Genomic DNA, 24037 nt, shown 5'->3' on the forward strand with positions numbered 1-24037 from the left:
CTGATGCAAGATGGCAAGGTGGTAGCCTATGCCTCAAGACAGCTGAAACCCTATGAACAGAATTACCCGACACATGACCTGGAGCTGGCCGCGGTGGTGTTCGCCTTGAAGCTTTGGAGACATTATTTGTATGGCGAACACTGTGAAGTGTACACCGACCACAAGAGCCTAAAGTATATATTCACCCAGAAGGAATTGAATATGAGGCAAAGAAGGTGGTTGGAACTCCTGAAGGATTATGACCTGAGCATTTAGTACCACCCAGGGAAGGCCAACGTGGTGGCTGATGCCTTAAGCAGGAAATCAATAGTGGGCTCCGCCGCATTACTCACCACTCAACCACAGATTCAGGAGGATCTCGATAAACTGCAGGTTGAGGTGGTTACCCGAACTACAAGAAGTTTGCTGGCCGCCTTGAGTATACAACCGACCTTGATCGACAGAATAAAGGTTGCCCAGCAGTCTGATGAGCACATCTGCCAGCTCAAGGATGAAGTGGAGAAAGGGTTGCGACCCGAGCTCCAAATGCACTCAGATGGCACTCTAAGGTTTGGCCACCGACTGTGTGTACCGGCAAATATTGACCTGAAAAGGGAAATCATGGAAGAGGCCCACCAATCCCGTTTCTCTATTCACCCGGGTAGTACTAAGATGTACCGGGACCTTCGGGAACATTACTGGTGGAAGGGGATGAAGAGAGAGATAGCTGAGTTTGTGGCCCGATGTTTGACCTGCCAGCTAGTAAAAGCAGAGCACCAGAGGCCGGCAGGGTTGCTGGAACCAATAGAAATTCCTGAATGGAAGTGGGAGCACATCACGATGGATTTTGTTACAGGACTCCCCAGAACAGTAAGGAAGAACGATGCGGTATGGGTGATAGTTGACCGTCTCACCAAATCAGCCCATTTTCTACCATTCAGAATTGGTACTCCTTTAGACAAGCTGGCCCAATTATATATCGACGAGATTGTACGCCTGCACGGAGTACCAGTGAGCATCATTTCTGATCGTGACCCCCGATTCGTGTCCAGATTCTGGGGAAGCTTTCAGAAGGCCATGGGTACCGGACTGAGGCTCAGTACAGCATACCACCCCCAGACTGACGGCCAGTCAGAGCGGACAATCCAAACTCTGGAAGACATGTTGAGGGCTTGCACTGTGGACCTAGGTGGAAATTGGGATAGTCATATACCACTGGTGGAATTTGCTTATAACAATAGTTACCACTCCAGTATCCAGATGGCCCCATACGAAGCTCTCTATGGGAGAAAATGCCGATCCCCCTTACACTGGGATGATGTCGGGGAGCGGAAAATGCTAGGCCCCGAACTAGTCCAGCACACCAGAGACAAGGTACTACTAATTAAGCAAAGGCTTCAGGCTGCCCAAGACAGACAGAAAAGATGGGCTGACAGAGGAAGAAGGGCCTTGGAATTTTTGGAGGGGGACTTTGTCTTCCTAAAAATTTCTCCATCGAAGGGTATCACCCGATTCGGAAGACACGGCAAGCTAAGTCCTCGCTACATCGGCCCATTCGAGATTCTTGCCAGGATAGGCAAGGTTGCCTACAAATTGGCCCTACCCCCGGAGCTATCAGGCGTACACGATGTCTTCCATGTCTCACTACTGCGGAGGTACGTCCCGGATCCCAGCCATGTGGTGCCACATGAGCCTCTGCAATTAAATAAAGACTTAACCTATGAGGAAGCTCCCCTGCGCATCATAGACAGAAAAGAACAAATCCTGCGAAGGCGCACCATTCCCTACGTTAAAGTCCAGTGGACCAACCACACTGAAAGGGAAGCTACCTGGGAATTGGAGGAAGAGATGCGACAATGTTACCCTCAACTCTTCGAGAACCAAGGTATGCTTAATTTCGAGGACGAAATTTATTTAAGGGGGGAAGGATGTAATGTCCGGGCCCAATACAGACCGGGCCCAATACTGTAGGGCCCAGTTAAATAGTATTGGGCCAGGGAAGGGTTAGCAGGCCTTGCAGGCCCAAGAAGAGTAGGCTGCCATCTCCCCGAGGGCTGAAAGGACAGTACCACCAGGTGGCCAACGGAGAGACCCCCCACAGAGCATGCACAACAGAAAACCGCCACCTCCTCCTTCCCTCGGCAGCCGAGCTGTGAGCTGGCCGGAAGGGGAGGGCAGCTGGTGGCTCCCGGGGCTCTGAGGAAGGAGAGGATGCCACCTCTCCTTGGGGTCAAATCCTAAGCCAAGTTTTTATAGCCCTAAAACCTGCTAACCCTGATTTTTGATATACCCTCCCTAACTCTCTAACCCCCGAAATTCTATACCAGAGAGCTAGGCCCTGGAGCTGGAGGTAGAAGGTGCCCCGCAGCCCTAGGAGAGGAAGGAGGGACTTTGTACCGAGGTGACACCGCACTACTTCGACCGACCACAACCAGGTAAAGACTCTGCAAGTATAATTTTAGATAGAAAATGGAGGGAGGAAACCCTCTGGCGGATGTTCACCTCTCTGTTCCGTCCATGGAACAGAGGGGAGTACACCAGACAGGGAGGAAGACCGGCGCTAGAAGGAAAGAGGGAGCACTGGGAGGATAACCCTGGGCCGGACCCACGGGCTGCGGGCCGGACCCACAGGCCGCGGGCCGGCCTGAGAAAGGCCCAAGCCCAGGCCCAACTGCCACCCGGGCCGAGCCCAACCGGACTCGGCCTGCGGGTGACAATCGCGGCCGCCGCCGCCCTGGGGCCGAGGGGCAGCCTAAGGGGCCGCCGGGCCTGGCCGTGCCGGCGACATACGCGGCCCCAAGGCCGCCAGCCTCAGCCCCCACCTCTCGGCCGGCAAAGAGGGGGTAGTGCAGCTCCCGCCAAGGAACACAAAAAAAAAAAAAAGAGAGAGAAAGACCGGTGCTTACCTCGGACCACGGCCCTACCTCGCCGTGGTCGGAGCCGGTGAGGGCCCCCAGAGGAGATACGGTGTCGATCCCCCTCTCGGCTTTTTCCCTTTTCTCCGGCATCACTTCGGAGAAGGGGAAAGCGGGGACGGGCCTCCCCCGCCGCTGCCCCGAGAAGGGAGCACCACTCCGGCCGGCGGATCGGAGGGCGCTTCGTCTCCCCGGCCGCCTACGAAAGGGAGGGAGGAGCCGGAAGGCGGAAGGGAGCCGGAGGAAGGGGGGAGATGGAGAGACACGGGCGAAGAAGGGGGCCGAAGCCTCTGGAAGCTCCCGGAAGAAGAAAAAAAAAAAACAGAGAGAGAGAGAGGGGCCTTAACGGGCTAGCGGGTCGGATCCAAGTCCAGATCCGAAACCCGTTAGGCCCAAATGGTTCAAATCGATTGGGTGAGCCCAAATGAAGGGTCGATCCAAGCCCAATCAGATTGGATGGGTCAATTAGGCCTAATTGGTGTTGGGTCTGAATCCGACCAAGCCTGAATGAACCCAAATTAAGTAAATTGGGCTAAATCCGGACCCAATTAAACCCAATTCAGCTGGGTCCGAATCATGTTCATGACAGGTTGACCCCAGCAAGCCCAATCAACCCATGTGGACCTAATCTGGTTTTAAATCGAGCCCCAAAAGCTCTAAATTGGGTAAATTGGACTTGGGCTAGATCCTTGGATGGGATCCAAGCAAGTAAGTTCATAGTATGATGAACTAAGAAATTTTATAATAAATAAATGGGGAATAATGTGATCCCTATGGTGTTGTTTTAGGTGATTAAGGATTTGTCACCTGGACTTGAGAAATTTGGAAAGCGAATTGAGGTAAGTAATCTGTCTTAATCTTATCGTAGATCTTATATTACTTTTTATAAGATGAACCAGTGTTTTTCATACAATTTGAATTGTATACATGATTTGTGAAGAAAGTAAGTAACCTGTCCTAATCCTGTTATGGATCATGTTATGTTATTAATGTTTTCTAAGCATTTATTTTAAGTATATATGTTTCTTGCATGATATGTTACAATGCATAAGTAACTTGCATGATTCCAGAAACTATGGCTATGTATGCGACATGATGATACTGATATTTTAATCATGCATGTAAGTTTGTAAAGTCTTAGCTAGCCAAGAGGCACTGTAATGGCTCAAAGATGCTACTGATCGAATGCAACTGAGCTGGCCTTGCTAGTGGCCGAGAATAACTTCGCTGGCCTTGCTAGTGGCCGAGAATGACTAGCTGGCCCCGCCAGTGGCCGAATGGACTTCGCAGTAGCATCCGAGAGAATGGACCACGGCATGCCGGAGGTACGGTTTCATATGCATACTTTATGAAAATGATATTTGAAGCATGATCATGAGGCTCATTTCAGAGCCTGGGTATATGAGGCGGGTGTTTCCAAATCCTGCAGATGCGTTTTGGGGAGAAGCAAAATCGGTGAGGGGTGAAGGATGCTTGCGTGAAGCCCCGGAACCGGCCAACATCTGGCAGGGGAGCCCCGTGTTTCCCCCTCATGTGGGCCCGATAGTCACGTGCCCTGCGCAGGCGGGCCGTGACATTTATGAACGTGCCTGGCCAAAGCATACATTGTTTTACAATGGGTTTTTGAATATATCCTTATGAAATGTTGTATTTTGCTAAAACCGCTATCTCCTTTAAATGATGCTAATCGCATGAATTCTTATGTTTTATGAAAATTTTGTTTGACTGAAAATACTGCTTTGTTTAAATTGCATATATATTATGCCATGATGATTATTAGATAAATATGCATGTCAGCTTCTCAAAACCTGATTTACATGTTTAGCCTACTAGTTGATCCGGTAGGATTATGCAGGATTACTTACTGAGCCGTGTAGCTCATATCCGTTCATTTACTTTTTTCTTTCAGATCCTCATCAGTGATCGCCATCAGATATGCTTTTATTTTGTTACAGAGCTTCGTATTTTTGGAGAAGCATATATACTTTTGTACATTTGAATAGCATAGAAGTTCCGTATTTTTGGTTTCAAACTTGAAGGTTGTACTGCAAACTTTTAATATATATATAAGTTTGAATCCTTTTGGCTACCTGTTACCCCTGTATGAGGCTGCGTGCTACTGTGGGCGATAGTCGCCAATAGCACGGCCGTGTCACGGATCCGGGTCCGGGGCGTGACATCTAGCTCATCTATTTAAAGCCAAGTGTTATTATGTCTATGAAGTCTGAACTGACAACCTAAGCTCACAGGTGTTGTAATAATTTAGGACCTTACCCAAAAAAACTAACCGAAAGATGTTATTTGAATTTCTTGATCCTATATAAGTATCCAAGATATATTTAGCGAATAGTCGATGTGGGACTAAATATATGCCCACACGAGTTCTTACATACTCCTCCCGTTTAAGCCCTGACGTCCTCGTTAGGCTAAGAGTTCAAATCCATTTAAATCTAATCACAAGCACCACGATCGGCCTGTGGTCAGCCTCAATGGATTTGTGTTGCAGTATTCCCTAGTCCATATAGGTTACGGGATCCGCTCTAATACTATTTGCAACAACCCAGGACTTCAACCAAAAACGTTAGCTAGAGGTATTATCTTAGTTCTTTGATCCTCGTCAGGCTAAAAGTCCAAATCCATTCGAGTCTAATTACAAGCACCACGATCAGCCCGTAATCAGTCCCAATGGAGCCGTGCTGCAGTGTCCCCTAGTCCACATAGGTTATGAGCTGGGTCACTTTGATACTATTTGTAACAATGCAAGACCTCACCCAAAATAGCTAACTGGAAGGTATTTTTGGATTCTTTGATCCTGTATAAGTACCCAAGATCTATCCAGCGAATAACTGATGTGGAACTAAACACAAACCTACACGAGTCCTTGCTGGTGCATGCTGTCTAATTGCAAGCTGATATAGCCTACAATATGGAACCAAACCCGGACTGCTTATTAACCTCATAATTAACTTCACGGTTGGATTATATACTTCGAAGAGTGCTGGATGAAATGATGTTGTTTTTGTTCCGTTTTTGGACTACGTTTGGGGGGAGTGGATTTGATTAAGTTACATAACGCATGCATTAGTCTCCATGGATTATAGGTGCCCGTCCCATTTCAAAATTCAGGCAATGGGAGGAAACATGGATAAGTTCTTTCAGTTAGGGTTCTAGCTAGCCACGTGATTATTATTATTATATTTTTTTTTGGTTGTATAAGATACATGAAATAGAAACCCCCCTGCTTTAAGATATGTATGGTCGTCAAGGGTGTTGGGGGAGACGAGAGGAGGAGAGTTCAAGTCCGGTTGCAATTGGCATGACGACCATCATTCTATGCATCCCATGGGATGTAGGAGGAAGCGTGTCCTATGATATTAGGTAGACTCTTTCATGTAATGGTTGTAAATCCGAAGACCCAACCTCTTTCTAGAGATAGGGCTATATATATATATATATATCTCATACCGATATATTTATATTTTTATCTATTTTTGTTTAGTAAATATGGATACAAATATGGATATTAGTCGGATGTAAAAATTCATATAGATATTCATTTTAAATAATTATAGATACAAATAAAATATTAAAAATCTGGATACAAGTACTGATATAAGTTTTCAAATTTACAGAATCGCTGAAAACCATTGCAATTATTATAATCTTTTGAGATTTTGGATATTTGTAGAGAAGTAATTAAACAGTGCTGCTGTTCCTTCTTTCTAATGTTGTAATATTTTATTTTCCAGCTATTACGAATGTATTTTTTTTATTTAATTGATTTATCAAAAAAAAAATGGCACCATCTTCTCCCTCCTCCTAACTCTTGCTAACAAATCACCTCACATTAATTATAACGTGCCAACCCAAAAGAACACGAACCAACGTGTTTTCTATGGTCAAATGCTTACTATTTCTTGGCGTGACAATCCCATGGCACTTCTGCTACCTTGTCTTTCAGCCATGCGCATGAACAAGTCATGCATAATGTCGAAGATGTGAAGGAAAATTCTAAAGATTCACGACAGCATAAGAAAGAAAGAGAGAAATATAAGCCACCTACGAGTTTAGTGTTACCCATGCCCAACTTTGAGATAAATATTGGAACACAATTCGTGGTCCAGGACGAAGACGAGAAAAGTGTGACCGAGTCATGAAGCTTTGGTCGAAATAAAGAGCAAGAGGACAATGTTTGCACCCAAAGTAGCTTCTCTCGCTTTCTTTTCTAGTTCGCGAGGAACGAACCAAAACGCTGAAAATGTGAGGGTATTTCCTGTTTCTAGCCGTTAGATGAACGTCCAGTCAAAAAGGTCTACGAACGTAAAGATCCTGACCGTCAGTTTCGTGGGGCGCTGTCCGATATTCATGGGTCTCATATTTCGGCGGTACGATTCGGTGCCTGCTTTCTGATTCCGCGGGCTGCCACTTGTCATGCCCATCCTTTATGACACGTGGCAGATCCCAAAAAAACCGAGAGATTTAAAATAAGAGTTTTTTTATTTATATTCTCCTAAAAAATTTAAATTTATTTGAATACCCTCTGAAATTTATATTTATTTCTGCATCCTCATAAAATATTATTTTTATACAAATGCTCTTAATATAACGGTTTTTCTAACACCATTAATAAAAATCACATTTATTTTAATTAAAAATAAAATAAAATTTTCAATTTATTTTTTTTGTCTTTCTATCACGATCATCTTATAAATATATTTTTTTTTGCACGTCATCCATTAAGGGTACTTTAGTTATTTTAATTTGAAACGATTAATGTTTTAACGGTGTTAGATGGCGTGAGTATATATATAAAAACAAGAATAAAAAAAAAGATATAATAGCAAAACAAGTATTTTACAAAAATATATATGCGAGAGTATTTGTGTAAAATTCGATATTTAGAAGAGTATTCATAGAAAAAAAACTCTTAAAATAGCAGCTATGTTTGCATCGACCGAAAAACTTTTGGAGGGTTGCGTACCAGACCGGATTCTTAATAATAGTGCCCGGAATTGGTCTATCTTGGGTATCCTTAAAATTATTTAATTTTAACATATATAGTAGTTGTTGCAACGGTATTACAGCAGAAAATAACGAGTAATAAAATGGAAGAATATTGGAATTACTGTCCTTATCCTAATCACTGCTCACATGAGGAAAAAAATATTTTCAGGTGGCATAAAATTTTTTAGAAGATAATTTGATATGAAAAGTCGAACCTGAAGAAAGTATTATATCGTGCAGAAAACATTGCAGACACCAAACATTAACCATTATTAAGATTATATAATAACTATTATCATGTGACAGTGATCAGGTAAAACTTATTACTTAAATACCTATTGCTAAATATCTTCGATGCAATGTAAGGTGCTAATTTGTTGAGTTGGTGAAATAAAGTAAATGTTGAATGCCCAGTATGATGCAAAGAACCTGGTTGAAGTCCTTATGATGGACTGCATGATTGTCATTGTGGTAACAAGCTCTATGGACAGCTTAGAGGCTTCAAAGGGTCACAATAGTCCATGGCATGATCTCTGTGAGCATAATTTGTGGCCAATGTTGCAGTAGACTGTCGATAAGTTTAATTGCATTACTACTTCAGTATAATGCCAGACAAAATCCATCCAAGATACATGTCAATAGCCATAAAATCATTTCCAGAATTAAGTAAAATTTATATTTTGATATATCTCAAAATAGCTAGCCAATGACATCCTGCAAACAAGCACAGATCTGTGATGAAGAGAGCTGGCGCACAAGATTCAGTTCAGCATGCATATTGCGAATAAGAGAAGCAGTTTATGCAGTGAAAAACCTTTAAACTCTTGTTTCTTTGGGTTCAAGGAATCTACAGGCACTTCTCTTCAAGTGTGCCGTTCAAAAAGATTGGATACACAAATGGTGACACAAGGAAACTTAAAATGACTATTCAAAGTTTCAGGTGGTAATGGCTTCTGAAGACATAACCAAAATAACTTTAGAATATGCTGCTGCTTACACCTTACACAATGTCACAAGTACGTAAATTTTTTGCATGCCACACATCACTCATGATGCTAACAGAGCACGACAGCTCTGCTGGACGAGGTGATGACTTTGCACGCTGCATTATAAAACTGACATACACTTCATACTCCGAAAGGAGCATATACATTTCCTGCTGATCAATTTGTCGCTGGTTTATTATTATGAAAAACGAATGTTTTTCGTTTAGGGAAGAAAAGCACATGATAAATGTTCAAAATGTTCACCAAATGTACACATACAAAACAACATACTGTCTCTGCCAGAAAGATTTCAATGACACACCAAGGAAAGGAAGCTTACTGATATGTGGACTTGCTAAATTGAATCATAACCAGCATGTAGATTCTGAAGTGACTTTAAAATAATACCTGAATTGCAAGGGCCTAGAAACGAAGGACAATCTCATAGAACTGAAGCTGTACGACCATCATTGGATCTCAAATTTTTATTGTAAAGTTCTCTTCGAATACATGTTCACACAAAGCTCCTGGTACATTACAAGCACATAAAGTGACCTTTGATTTATGCAGCCACAACAGCGAGCACACGAAGGAGAGTTAAAAATGCCAGCAAATCCCTTACCTTCACTGTCTCTTGTGCAGGAAACCAAGCGTCACAAGAAACTTAATTTTTTAACCACTCGGAGCCGGTCTTCTGCTTCTGGCTTTGTCACAGAGTCGGGAACTTTTTGACTCACAAACTGACCTTTTACTCTTGGCCGTTGCTCTGCAAGCTTTTTCCTACCATGATATCTAACCTGGCAAACAGAAAAATGAGATTACATATCGAAATTCTAGCTAGTAAGAAAAAAAGTTCATTAAACTACCAAGAACTACTATGAAAGTCTCATGGCCTAAAATTTTCTCCAAAACAAAATCTTTCAATTTATGAGCATCCAACTCAAAACCCATTGATGTCACAGGTATTTACCAGTTTCTGTCTGGTCTGTCCAGTTCAGACAGAATAGGACTGCTTTCAATACCATGCTTTTTTTTGCACTTAACTACAATATGATCTCATAGTTACATGGGATGGAAATTAGGACTTATAGTATGCATGCATGTATGTGTGTGTCTTTGTAGTTGACTATCATAAATAACCCCACAAAGTTGTACCACATCTCTATGTTTCCTATTTAGTGATTTATATTTGCATTTGAGCATAGCTTCATAACGGAATCAAGATATTCATCTGCTGTACCTCAAATCCATAGAAATAGAGCCTTGCAGTCAAAATTTCCTTAACAATAATTCAGAAAAACTTTCAGAATCTCAGTTATTTTCACGAGTATCGTGTTAATTTTTCCCCCTAGATATAAGAATAATTTTTATTTGCAACTGCAGTTTCACTGAATCAAACTGAAACAGACAACCTTTCAGCTTCAAATCATTAGATATTCTATTTGAAAGTCTGGGTTTGTATAGAAGCTAGCCACGAAACAAGCACGGCCACAGAGGTGGGGCCACTATTTATTCATTACCTTCTTCTCAAAGCATCTGTCCTTCCGTTTCATGCGGAATTTGATCAAGGCAGCCTCACGGCTAGAACGGTCACTGTCCAACCCTTTCCTGCTGCAGTTCTGGGCACCACTTTCAGTACCACTTCCTAGAGTGGTTCCAGTATTTGCAGCTGCATCTGCTGGTTCACCACTATAGTTGCTTCCACCGCCTTTGAGAATGTCCTCGCTACAGCTGGCACTTTGATTGGCTAGTTCCTCAGGAGTGCATGACAAATCACTTGAATCTCCTGGTTCCATATCGATATGTTGTCTCCAGTAGTGGGACTGATGATTTTCTTCATGGTGGTGAAATTCTATGCATTGGCGGTGACTGATAAGATGATTGTCATGATGACCAGATTGATCAGAAGTAATTTGAACTGTTGCCTTCTCAGCTGATGCTGAACTATGAGGCTCTAAGGAAGCCTCAGGATGGAAAACTGGTTGCAAGATAGCACCATACCCTGAACACAAGCGCTGATATGGTATTGCTCCAACAGGAATTGGCAGAGGAATAAACCCAAACTGAGGATGATTAAAAACCATATCCTCTCCTTTGGAGGAATGACCAGCACAGTCATCCTCTCTAGCTGGGAAAGACATAAGGCCAGCATGCTCTCCGTTGCTTTCAGAAGAGACCTGAAAGTATTTTGTAGTTTCGCCTGCATTCCCTTGATAGAACACCATCCCTTTAGGTGAGAGGGAAATGTTCTTGTCATTGTCAGAGCCATGACTACTGACATGCAACTGAGATTTATCAACACATTCTATGGTTCTAACACACACAGCTGAAGAAACAGGCTTTTTACATGAATGATGAGCCCTTTTGTCACCATACCTGCAAAATAAAGAAAATAGAACCTTGCTCTCATAAGGACTGGAGCTAAGCAAAAAAGATAGTTTTAAATGCAAATGGGAAGAATGTAGAGCAGTGACATTTTGCTGAATATTACCACTTTACCAGCGAAGGATAAATGAGTGCTGGACTTCCAATTCCTTTAGACTACTACCTATAGAATCAGCTACTGATGATTTTACTCTGGATAATTCAATACTAAAATTACATTTCAGGCTTCAGGTTTGGCCATATATGCAGCTACATACTTCCATGTTATTAACCATATGTATAACATCTCTTCCCATAACAAATCTGAAAAACATAAACAAACAATTGAAGAAAGAATATGGCCCATCATTGATGGGATTTAATCTCATCATGGCTACCAAATGTGCCTTTACTCTTACCGCATGTCCAGATGCTCCTCATGTCATCATATTAATCTTCATCAAACTTACATCATTGCCCCAAAAGTATAGGACAAAATACATTACAAATAGAATTCAGTAGCCAATTAACAATATCAGCATTTTACTATTATTATCTATTCAAGGGCTTACTCATGTTAATCATTTAAATAGCATTGGTTTCACATTATCCTTTCCATCCTCATCGTAATCAGTTAAGAAACCTTTCTTTAACAAGCTAGAAGACCAGGAGCATGACGGTGGAAAGCAGGAAAATCATCATCTTGCAACATCCCAACTTATTAAGCTTATTTCTCCTCCCTTTTCAGCCGTTTGTTCCTTTGCATGTTTTTGTTGATTTGCGGCATCATTGTCTCTCAAGCAGTCTGAGGACCTTTAATAATTTGGCAAGTTCTAGGTTAACAAAGCAATTGGACATTCCATCTCCACATAGTACAAGAATGACTTTTGCCTCCTCAGATGAAATACATTCTGACAAGCCCCTTTAATAACTAATTTCTTTACAAACTTTTTGCAGAATTCTTTCATTTTACTTAGGTAACAGAACTTATATATTTTGCATGCCATATACATCTTGGCCTCACAAAGTTTGAACATTAAATTCTAAAAAAATGCATAGCTGGAACTTGCCACTATTTCATTTCTTAGTTTGGTTACACTGTACATGGAAAGTATTGATGTACACACAGGAAGACCCACGTATTAAATTAATGGGTTGCCAATTGAGTGCCAGAATGATTTTTTCAAATAGAGATTTCAAGAGGCCATAGAACATAAACTCGAAAAAGTGGAGTTTCTCCTGGAATTGAAATGAAATGATAATTTGCTTAGATTTTTCTAATTTATCGGGAAACGGGAAAAAGTAACCCTGAGGTCTTTACTTATATAAGAAAATTAGGGTGAACTTAGTCCAGGTTGTAGGCTTCAAACCTAAATACATCGTTGAACAAGTTCAGAAGAATCAGAAGAAGAAAAGAAACTAGGTAAGTAGCTTACAAGATAAGAGATACACTGAACTGATTAGCAGTAAATTACGAATACTAAAAGGAGGAGGGAATCTAACTTTAAAGCTGTAGTTTCAAATTGATTTCATGTTTGGTGTGTCTGTATGCATGCCGTTTGTTAGACCGGGATGTTCGAATGGATAAGAAGAACAGGAAGTATGAAGAGTGAGTCTAAAATGATCAAGCAGATTAAGAGAGAGATTCAGACATGAAGAGTGTGTGAAATGATCAAGCCAACCACGAGAGAATTAGAGTGCAAGTACATACATGTGTCTATCATCTAAACAAGGCATGCGAAATCATCCCGAGTCGCCTGGTTCAGGGCGTATCGAGCTGTGCCAGCAGCGGATTGGGATGGTGGGATGGTTCCAGCATTCAAAATGAGAAACCGGCACAGGAAGGGAAGAGGAAGAAGAAAAGAGAGAGAGAGAGAGAGAGAGAGAGAGAGAGAGAGAGAGAGGGAGAGGAAAGGAGGGCTGGAGCAGGGGTCCGTTAAGGCCCCTTTTTTTATTTTGAAAAGTTTAAGTGAAGGCGGTAGAAGGGGCATCGAAGGGCCGCAGAGGGCTAGACCAGGGGCTCTACCATTCGAACCCCTATTTCATTCGAAACAGGGGTCCGTCAGGGCCCTTTTCTTATTTTAAAATTTTTAAGTGAAGTCAGCAACAAACCCCTTCCTGACTTCACTTAAATTTTCTAAAATAAAAAAGGGCCCCTACTCTGGTCCTCTACGACCCTCTAGTGCCCTCCGAAGGCCTTTGGCGGTCCTTTCTTCCTCTCCCTTTCTCCCCCCCCCCCTCTCTCTCTTTTTCTCTGTTCCATTCTCTCTCTCCCTCGCCTTCGCTCTCTCTGCTATGTCGATATGAGCCCGGCACGGAATGGCACGGTGGCGTACCGAACCATGCCACCGGTGCACAGGCTCCGATACTAGTATGGTGAACCTTGCATTTAAACGCGTCTTTTACGCACTTTTTTTCGCTAGGAGCCTTGTTAGTGGATCTTCCTTTTCTAAATGCTTCATCTTAGACATCATCCCCAATGACTGTCTCGTTCAACCGCATGATTTTTTTTTTTTGGCTCCTTGATGCATCTGGTTGCTAACTTGAGCATATGCAGCAATAACCTAATAGTTATGGCCATCATTTGAGTGACTCCTGATCCCATAAATTATGTTACTTCTTAAAGACATTCAATATTCTTGATTACAAGCCCCCCTACAAGGTTGCTAGTTCTGATAAAACCAAAGTTTGTATTGTTACTAAAATGGTGGATCTTAACATGAATCTAAAAATGGTAATAAGGTTTTGTAAGTTAATTGTGCAATAGATTAAAGAAAGAAAGAAATAAAAAGAGAGCAGATACATAGACAGATCCATAGATTAATCTAGATTTCAGGGTTTGTATTCTTGGTATATGACCATGAAGCTGATAAATGACACTAAAACAAGTGGAGAATATGACCATGAAGCTGATAAATGACACTAAAACAAGTGGAGAAACAAAAGCAAGGTCAGATCATGAAGAAACTATGGATTAAAAGAACTACGAAATCATTTTGATAACGTGCATAAGATTGTGCAAGTTGTTTGAATATACACAAGATCATTTATAGTTAATAAATGTGTATATATACCATGCAGGTATATGCATGCAATGAAGAAATCAAATGCCATGTGATGAGCCCGGCAAAGATGAGGATGCAGAGGTGCATGCGGGGAAACTAGTATGAGTATAGTTGGTAGTGTGCCCATCGAAGAATCTTAAGAGCAAACTGATAGATCACAAACTAAAACCACTCAAGATACTTTCTACAAGTGTTACACCAAAGTTAAGATGGTGTAATTCTGGAATGACTCTTGTAATAGATTGAAGTTTTTGAAGAGAAGATGGTGGAGGTGGGAACAGCATGACTTAGATGCAAGTAGTGAGACACAATTATAAAAACCCAAAAAAGGCTTTAGTCCATAGAAATCCAACAGCAAAAAGTAATTCTTAAACCCAACCATGAATAATTTAAACAAAAGACTGTTCTTTTTTAATTTGTTAGTACCTAACTTCTCACTTAGCATTTCAAATTGCTATTTTAAAAATTGCAAATTTTCCTTTGGCAACCTCAGTCCAACCTATAAAATCTGTCTTACTATAAAGTGCATTTTCCTAAATCTAATCTTTACTTTTTCCTGGAAAATTTAACATAAAAATGGAGAAAAACCTTGGGGAAATCATGGTAAGCATCTCTTGTCCAAAGATGCTTGAGCTATAAAACCATTACCAATTCAAAGGGGTGATGTCAGTTCGTGTATCAACTATACAACTTTCTCAAAAATTAATGAATTATATCTTCATCCTAAAAAGCCAATCTCAATATAGACAGGACAAAGTTTTTTTTGACAATGGTTAAGGTTGAATATTTCGTTTCAATGAATGATGCAAAAACTGATATATGATATGCCTATGGGTGCCAGTACAGCTAAAGTGAGGAGTGTACCATATGTAAGTGCGGTACCATACCAAGAGACATACCAGCACTAGCACAGTATGGTATGACAAGTACCTAAACCCTAGTGATGTAACCAGTTGCTGACCATTTCATGCCCAAGACTTGATATCCGGATAATAGAATTTGATATGACTGGCCATTAGAGCATAAATATCTGACATCTTAAGACCTACAAGCAACTCTTCAAGCTGTATAAGAGGGGAGTCTAGATTTACCAAAGTTACCTTGAGAAGGCAGAGGCATTTGAATGATTTAATATATGCTTTTGTTTGAAATCCTGATCTACACAGCCATTGAGACGTTGTCTTTTCAAAGCAAGTTCCAAATGTGGTGAGGAACCAAATTCAGATGCACTCTTCGCATGAGAGGATGTTGAAGTTTCAGGTAATGCATCCTTCCTGAATGCATACTTTTCCGAAACAGCAGAATTGCATTTTCTGTTAGCTACTGGCTCAAAATATGTCATATCATTCAATGTTCCATCTGGAGCATTATTTTGACAATGCGAATTAGGATCAGCAAGGTCACCCTCTTTAGATCCTGTAAAACCGTTGTCTTCCTCCCTATACGGGGCTTTATGATAAGAACCATTCTCCTCTTGGTATTTTTCAACTAAATCTGTCCCTGCAGATATAACTGCAACAATTAGACTTTACCAATATCAGAACCATAAAGCGAATTTTGCGATAATGGGAAAGTGTCAAACATAAAATTCTGACAACCTTCACCTTCCACATCATCATCCAATTTTAATGTGTTTGCCATTATTGGGGTGCCATTATCAAGTTGCTCTGGTTTTGCTTCCACCTCCCTGGAAGTACTCCCACCTTCAGCTAAATGATCCCCTCTGTGTTTCTGATCACTCGCAATTTCCATCTCCGGCTTCCTATCTGAGCTCTGCTCAAAAGTCACATGGTGCCAGTAGTCAAATGTGTGCCATGCATATAAATATTAAAATGCCACTAAATATAGAGATATGAACCAGACTTCCATAACCTTCAGTGTCTATATGGATGTCCAGCTATTTTTATCCATGTTACATTGTCCCACACAAGTGGGAATTGACTTAGGAGAACAGGGCAGAATTCCTTAATCCCAATGTTTTGGGCATATCAAATATAATCTTTTTAATAGATTCCGGTAAATATCTATAGACAGCAAAACCAATGGCTTTGCAGATCCTCTCAATTCTGCCATCCTCTGCCTCTTCGCATCTGCCAGTTCCCAAGTGTGTGAAATATATGGTGACCATGCTTCCATAGAGAGTATAAAATTCATAACAGCTGTTACTAACATATTATTTTCAATAGCACAAAATCATTTTTTCTTCCAAATATAGTAGCTCAAGTTGTTTGAGAAAGAGCAAGCATTCATTATCCATGTCATATTACCCAGAACAAATTAATCTCAATGAAATAGTAGCGGATCACTGATGCTCACCTGAGCATCACTATCTTGTTTGCTGCTCTCCCCAGTCTTGGACCCATCTCCAGCAATTGCGCTTACATGATTGCTTGCAGCATTATTGTCGGATGCATTTGTGTAGCTATTTGACTGCACAAATAGTGTAGTTAGCCAAGACCTTTGCTGATACTCCTAGCACTAAGCTAAGCAAGGATGGATTGAAAATACCCATTGGAAAAATAGAGACTAATAAAAACTTGCTGCGCAAATAAGAACAGATAACATACACAATGCCTCCTCCAAACGTGCTGCCATAAGTTGCGCAACTCATTCTTCCTTACTGGTTTCACGAGAAAGTCCACAGCACCCTTTAGCATGCATTTGAGTACTACACCAATGGAATCGTGAGAAGACATCACTGCCAGACAAGATACCATATTAGATGGAACTGAAGTGAGCAGAGTATCAAGGAGATTATGACAAGAATCTGATTTTTATAAATTCTCTCTTGTTCGATCATAACAAAGGACTCAGATTCCTAGAAGTAAGAGGAGAGGTGAAGTCCATCATGGGACGCCATGACCCTTGATTTTGGCGTTTATATCATCAAGTGGCAGACTTTACAACTTGCTCATAAAAAAAGGACCAATACTTACGACAGAAAAAAGGACCACGACCCAGTTATAGGGGTCCTGGGAGGGGTGAATTGAGCACAGACCTATACTTTGGCATTTTTTTTTTTTTGAATGACTGGCCTAGGTCATTTTTTAGCTATTGCGCTTGTCATGCCAGGCTGCTTACACTGCACCAAGCAATGACCCCTACAACCGGATCACGACAAGTAAATAAAATTGTAAATTTTATTCTAATTTTTAGGTGATTTTCTATTTTCAGAGGACTTAGTTGGATGGAAATTGTTTATGTTGGCATTCTAGCTTGCTATATCTTAGTCGTTCATCTCAAAAAACTTAGCATCTCAGGTGTTTAAGGGTGAAGTAAAATCCACTAAACCACCAAGAATAATTAGGCGTTCAATTTCAGCATTGATAAAATATACTAACAAACTATAAAACCAACTTAACAAAAAAAAAAATTAGAAATTTCCAATTCACGCTTTGCTTTTTAGACTTGGCTTTTAACAGGAGCCAATTGCATAGCGGATGAGAAAAAAGGTTGCTCTTTTCATGTTCATAATTTAATCAGTTCGACAACTTACTGATGACCGGAATGTTCTTGCACTCCTCTGTGCTCATAATCTTGGAAAGAAGCGCGATTCCCGAAAGCGAAGGCATGGCGACTTCAGTCAACACGAGATCAACGCTGTAGTGCTTCTCCTTCAAAACCTCCCATGCCTTGAGCCCATCCGCCACTGCCGCCACTGCGCTCAACCCAACAAAAAACGACCTAAAATTTCTTATCTATCAAACCAAATAAGAAGAAGGAAAAAGAAAAAAGTCGCGTGTGACCGTGGTAGCTGCATTTCCGGAGGAGCGCGGCGACGATGTGGCGAGTGGAGTCGTCGTGCTCGACGAGGAGGATCCGGAGAAATCTCCTCGGAAGGAACCTCTCCCACCTGATCACCTGCCGCTCGGAGCTCGGATCCGTCTGCCGCCTCGGCCCTCCTCCGGCAGCGGCGCCCGATCCCCCGCCGCCGTCTCCATCCCGCGCGCCACCCTCCTCGTCCCTCGCCACGCTCTCCATCGACGACGCCGCCGACGCCGCCGAAGAAGGGTAAAGAGGGACAGAGAGAAAAGGAGATTTGGTGGTCGGGGGGCAGAAGGGAAGGGAGGGGACGAGAGGTGGGCAATCCGCGGCCACGCCGACTTGGTCGGAAATATCTTGGCATCGTGCCACGTCGGCGAGGGGAAATCAAATAAAAAATCCCCACAGCGCCGGTCAGGAGCTGGGCCGCATGGCCCCTCCCGAGCCACTCCTTGCCGCTTTCGCTCTGCATCGAGATTCGAGTCCAGAGAGAAAAATCGCTTGATGTCATTTGTGGCCCCTTACATTAAAGAGAGAGAAAAAACAAGATTTTGTGCCTCCATGGAAGCACGCATCTGTCTCCCTTCCCCTCGCCACGTCACTTGCTGGGCATTGATCTCATCTTGAGCATAACAACACCGATCACTTGGATTAGCTGATTGATTTATTTGTGGATGCCATAAATATGGAATTTGTATATATATATATATATATATATATATATATATATATATATATATATATATATATATATATATATATATGCGCCATATTCCATGGATGCTATTGAACCCCGTGATGTTTGAATATCTTTAAAACTAAGGCTCTTTTCTTGAACCACCAGCGAAGATATCTACTTCGTTCTCAGCACATATCTCAGATTACCACATGATTGTGATCGTTAGCGCGATGGCTGCTTGATTTATGCTACAAAATTGATATATTGACCCCCTCATCGAGAAAAAAAAGCTCAGGAAGCTCGGCTCGAGATTGTGGCCCTTTCACGTTGGTGTAGTTGTTGAACCCGGCCGAGTGTCATAAAGACAACAAAGCCCACTGAGTTGTGAACTGAAAGCTATAGATGGTAGATAGGGGGTCTAGTTTCTAGTTTTTGTTAAACCAGTGAAGTGATGTGTTAGTAGAGTGGATGCAAGTTTTGAAGCTTCACTTGCGTCACAACGACTCACTACTCAATGAAGTGGATGTGTAGTTTTGAAGCGTAAACAGAAGATCTCTAAATGAAATTTGCTTATGGTGCTGGCTTGCTGGTCGTGCGCTCTGCTTTGTGGCATGCTCTCTTCAGTGGGCGTGCTTCTTGTATGGCTCTGCCTTTGGCGTATGTCTGCCCTTTCCCTTATAGCCTAGCATGCTCAAACCAAGCGTGCTACCGTAATGGCGGTTTGCTATTCTGTTTCTGCCTGTCTATCTGCATGCGTCCTTCTGTGTCTATTCAGTTTCCTGCTGTGTCATGCTAAACAACGGTTGCTGCTGTTGGCGGTCGATCTCTCCTCCGCTTTCCCCCTATCCACAGTCCATTATTTATGGACCCCTTTCTGGCTTTTTTCCGTAAACAATCTTCTTATTTACGATTAACATCTTCTGGAGCTTTTCTTGAGCGAACACATTTCTATGGAAAAATAGAACATCGTATAGTAGTGCGCCGTAATTATTTTCAGAAGACCCTATGGTTCTTCAAGGATCCCTTCATGCATTATGTTCGATATCAAGGAAAAGCAATTCTGGTTTCAAAGGGGACTCATCTTCTGATGAAGAAATGGAAATGTTACCTTGTCAATTTTTGGCAATATTATTTTCACTTTTGGTCTCAACCGTACAGGATCCATACCCAATCAGATGTGGACTTTACCCATTTTAGTCCAAACCAAATTCAAATAAGATATTTGGATTGCCTAATCAACAAAGATGTGTCCTTAAGATGTGGCACCAAGCATATCTCATGGTTTACCTTTTAATTGGATGAAGTCTCTCGTGTTTGTTGTTAAGTTCTTAGTTCAAAGATGTCAATGTTATTTATGAATCTTGTTGCCGATGTATTCGTACTAAGGTAAGAGTATAGCTCGGACGATCTTAAGGTTGGCTGGAGACGGGCTGAGTAGTTTGGTTGAGGTGTTGAGCACTGGACTACTCCACTGATTGACATGCAAGAAGTTTACTTACCAAAGGATTTCTAGCAGATACCCTCCGATACAGAAATTAGAATAATGAGGCAATAGTATGGAAGGAAAAGATTTCAGCAAAATAAAAGCTCTGTGAGAAAGTTAGCGTATTGCATACCTCAGATCTCTCAGATAATTCTTCTTATATAGAGGAATCATTATTATCATTATCTGGGCTGACGTGATGTGCAATAATGTTGAGCAGCGACTGGTGGTATGGCCATCGCATAGGGGTTAATTCGCATAAGCAGAGTACGGTGCAAGTTTGACACGGAAATGGGGTTGCCATGATTACGGATTGTCAGTCGGTTATTAGGGTTGTCAACTTTTATTGACGCATGCCAATTTTTTTCCGCGGCTTGCGACTTTTCGATTGAAGTCGAAGTCGTTCACCTTAGTATATGTCCGAGGACAGGGAGGTGGGTCAGGCCCAAGGACGTGGTGTCTAGTATTTTTTTCATCAAATTTTAGATGTATAATTCCTCCATAGAATTTAAAACATCTGGCCCATTTGAAAATATCTAATCTAACCATGCAAAACATCAAACTCAAGTGTCACGGGTGTTTTCGCTTGTTCGACACCCAAAACGAGTGGACAGGGTGGCACTATGGAATGGTAATTTGACCACTTCGCGTAGAACTTTTGCCCATCCGAAAGGCACCCTTACCAACGGGAGGAAAGCCCGCGCAAAGAAGTTTGCTCTGAAGGTTCAATGAAACTTCCGTCACTCTTCCGTGGCTCCAGCCTAACCTGTAAATAGGAAGACCTAATCGCAATACCCATTTTGGATAGGGGGTCACGTGCGAATGATCATGTACAGTACGCAGTACTCACATCAGCTTATAAAGAATCGGCAGAGAAGTTGCCGTCTTCAGTTCAAATTCGGCACAAACTTTATTACTCATAAACCCCTATAGAATCTTAATATATTTTTTTACGGCCCCGATACGTAGGGACCGTTCCATATATTCAAACCATCGCTAGGGAGCTCTTGATAATTGGTCATGCCACGGACGGAAGATCGAGTCGCAGCGCAGCGGGCTTTCCCTCCCTCCTCGTCCTACGAATACGCCTATAAATCCACAGCCGAGGACCAGTTCTCTCTCACTTTCTCTTCGGATCGATATTGAGAGAGAGATCGAGAGAGAGGGATAGGGGTCGACGATAGAGAGAGAGATTTGGGGAATGGGGACGCCGCAGGCGATCGAGACCCTAAGGCAGAGGGCGACCTTGCTGCGGGAGTCGCTGCAGAAGAGCCAGACCAACACCGACAGCATGGTCGCCATTCTCGGCTCCTTCGACCACCGCCTCTCCGCCCTCGAGGCCGCTATGCGCCCCACCCAGGTCCTCCTCTCCCTCCATTCCCCATTTCTTTCATTCTTTCTTTTTTCTAGCGATTTCAAGAAGACGAGGAGACGAAAAATATTCGATCCTTTGCTTCTTTTCATAATTTGTTTTTCTTTCTTCCGTTCTTTTTTCTTTCCTTTTTCTATCGATTTGGAAGCTGCTTTCCTTCCTCCGGCGTTTTCATTTCATCTTTTTAATTTTTCTTGGTAATTCCGACAGCACCCAGGTCCCCTCTCTGCACCCACATTGCCCTCTATCCGCTTCTTTCTTTCGTCCTCTTGTTCTTTCTTTCATTCTTTTTCCTGTTAATTTTGAAGCTGTTTTCCTCCCTCCGCCATTTCAAGAAGACGGGGAGATTAGAAATATTCGATCATTTGCTACCTTCGTCTTCTTCTCCATCAAATTTTCTTTCAAGATGTCATCTTGATGATTTTTCTTAGTAATTACGGCAGCTCCCTTGGGCTCACACTTGTTCTTTCGGGTTAGTACGTTCTGAAGTTCTTTTTTTTAAATAAATTGTCGGATTTTATATTTCGTTTTTTATTTGCATGTATGTATATATGCTATTCCTCTGTTTTCCCTCCTCCTCTTCTTCTTTACTTGACCCCCGCACCCCCCTCCCCTCCCTCTCAATCAGTTGTCATGCTTTCTCTGCTTTTTCTGGAAAACTCTTTCAAGATTTCATTTTGGGGTCTTTGGTATTAGGGTGATCATCCCAAGATCATGGATGATGCGGATGGAGGTAACGAGATCACCACATTTGGTTGTATCATTGTGATCCCATGTGGCAGTGATCCTAAACCACTCTCACTCCTTAAATTACCGCCCAACCCAATGATGGGATATCCTTTCTTGAGGTCGAAAATCCAAGATCACTCGGCCTGAAATTTGAGGATAAAAATACCCCTCAATCCAATAAAAAAAGTTGGTATATCAATATACCGTATATATAGTATATCAATATATATATATATATATATATATATTAGTCATATTATTATTCAATGATAATTTTAAATTATAGTAGAAATATATTATTGTACTTAAAATTTATCTAATGAAATTATTTAATATATTACTTCTATTTACCTTATTTTTTTAATCAAAATAAATATTAGTATTAAGCAAATAATATATTATGAGTATAAATAAAAATATTAACTTATAATAACAATTAATATATTTTATAGGAATAATAATTTATATGACTAATAAATATATTTTTATGAAATGTATTAAAAATCAATATATTAATAAATATATCAATATTTTATTATAATATATTTTATATGATTAATAAATATATTTTTATGGAATATATTTTGGGTAGTTTTGGTATTATATGGTCAGTAATCTTAGATTCCATAAAATACCAAATAGGTTACTCATGGATACCTTAAAATCTTTAATTACTAGAACATAGCATAACGAACGTACTGATTTTAGATTTTCGAAGATCAGATTATTCAGAATAAAGTTCACCATTGATCTAAGATCATCTTGGTGATCCCATTTGGGTCACCAAATGCCATCTTTATGTGATCCTTCTTGGTAATTATGGCAGCTCCGTGGCTTTGGGGTGGTTTGTTGTTCTGAGGGTTCTTGCATTTTACATTTTTCTTGGTTTATATTTAAGATATTCAACTTTGATCAATTTGTCACAACAAAGGATGCATGCCATTCTTGTATCTCTTTTCCTTCCCTGATTTTTCCTTTTTTCTAAAAGAAAATTATCCAAGCTGTACCGCCTCCTCTGCTATTTCAAGAAGCAGCAGCTACTAGATCAATTTGATCTGTTGTTACTGCTGTTTGCTTCTTTCTTATTTATCTATTTTTGTTTTTGAATTTCACTTTTGTTTGTTTCTAACTTGATTTGATTGCTTATATAGGTTCCTAAATTCTATGAAATTAGTAAACTTTTTATTTTATTTCTAGGTGAGGACACATGCCATTCGAATGGCACATGAGAATGTTGACAAGACACTGAAGGCAGCAGAGGTTATACTGGCTCAATTTGATCTCTCAAGGCAGGTTGGTCCTTGTCAGCCTAGTTTAAGATCTTGAATACTAATCATTTTTTGAAAAGAAAATAATAAAAAACAAACTTTTGGTTTAGATCAATTATCTTCTAGAGTTTCAACTGATTTATATGTAATAATGGTGATAAGACTGAAGTCGAGTCTGATTGGGACTTATAGTTCATTTAGTCTTCACTATGTTCTGCTTTACTGAGCTGACAATTCTTCATTTCTTCTTGAGCATTGTGGTGACAATTGAAGGAGAAAAGATTGCATCAAAAAAAGACAATTAAAGGAGACAAAGGTGGTGTCTGTCATGGATACACGTCCGAGAAACACATGGTTCAAGAATTTTGGTGCATAAAGCAGTGAAGATGGCTGCATGCAGATTGCTGCTAAAAGAAAATGGAGTAAATTCT

The 24037-nt window shown here is 41.2% G+C and overlaps 2 protein-coding genes across 13 annotated transcripts in view; one reads left to right on the forward strand and one right to left on the reverse strand.

Moving 5' to 3' along the window:
• Window positions 1-8915: 8915 nt before the first annotated feature.
• On the reverse strand, window positions 8916-18405 carry LOC103714284 (two-component response regulator-like APRR3). 4 transcript variants are annotated; one of them, XM_017844557.3, is made up of 9 exons: window positions 18060-18405; window positions 17810-17971; window positions 16881-17011; window positions 16630-16743; window positions 15918-16086; window positions 15414-15825; window positions 10405-11260; window positions 9507-9681; window positions 8916-9411 (listed from the first exon to the last, which is right to left on the reverse strand). In XM_017844557.3, the coding sequence occupies exons 1-8, from the start codon at window positions 18292-18294 to the stop codon at window positions 9538-9540; spliced, it is 2223 nt and encodes a 740-aa protein (XP_017700046.2). In that variant the 5' UTR covers window positions 18295-18405; the 3' UTR covers window positions 8916-9411; window positions 9507-9537. The 4 variants fall into 4 exon arrangements, with proteins under 4 accessions (XP_017700046.2, XP_026663153.2, XP_026663152.2 ...); XM_026807352.2 differs by having other exon boundaries at window positions 15414-15813; window positions 15912-16086; XM_026807351.2 differs by having other exon boundaries at window positions 15912-16086.
• Window positions 18406-21360: 2955 nt separating this feature from the next.
• The window catches only part of LOC103714281 (exocyst complex component EXO70A1-like), a 30895-nt gene continuing 28218 nt past the window's right edge, over window positions 21361-24037 (forward strand). For all 9 annotated transcript variants that reach the window (XR_003387018.2, XR_003387017.2, XM_039133273.1 and 6 more), the window contains exons 1-2: window positions 21361-21597; window positions 23536-23631. Coding sequence is in view for 7 of the 9 variants with exons in the window: in XM_039133273.1 (XP_038989201.1) it covers window positions 21439-21597; window positions 23536-23631 (255 nt within the window). In the remaining 2 variants the exon portion in view is untranslated. The remainder of the gene's footprint in view (window positions 21598-23535; window positions 23632-24037) is intronic.

The sequence above is a fragment of the Phoenix dactylifera genome, chromosome 14 (assembly GCF_009389715.1).
Source record: "Phoenix dactylifera cultivar Barhee BC4 chromosome 14, palm_55x_up_171113_PBpolish2nd_filt_p, whole genome shotgun sequence".
NCBI lineage: Eukaryota > Viridiplantae > Streptophyta > Magnoliopsida > Arecales > Arecaceae > Phoenix > Phoenix dactylifera.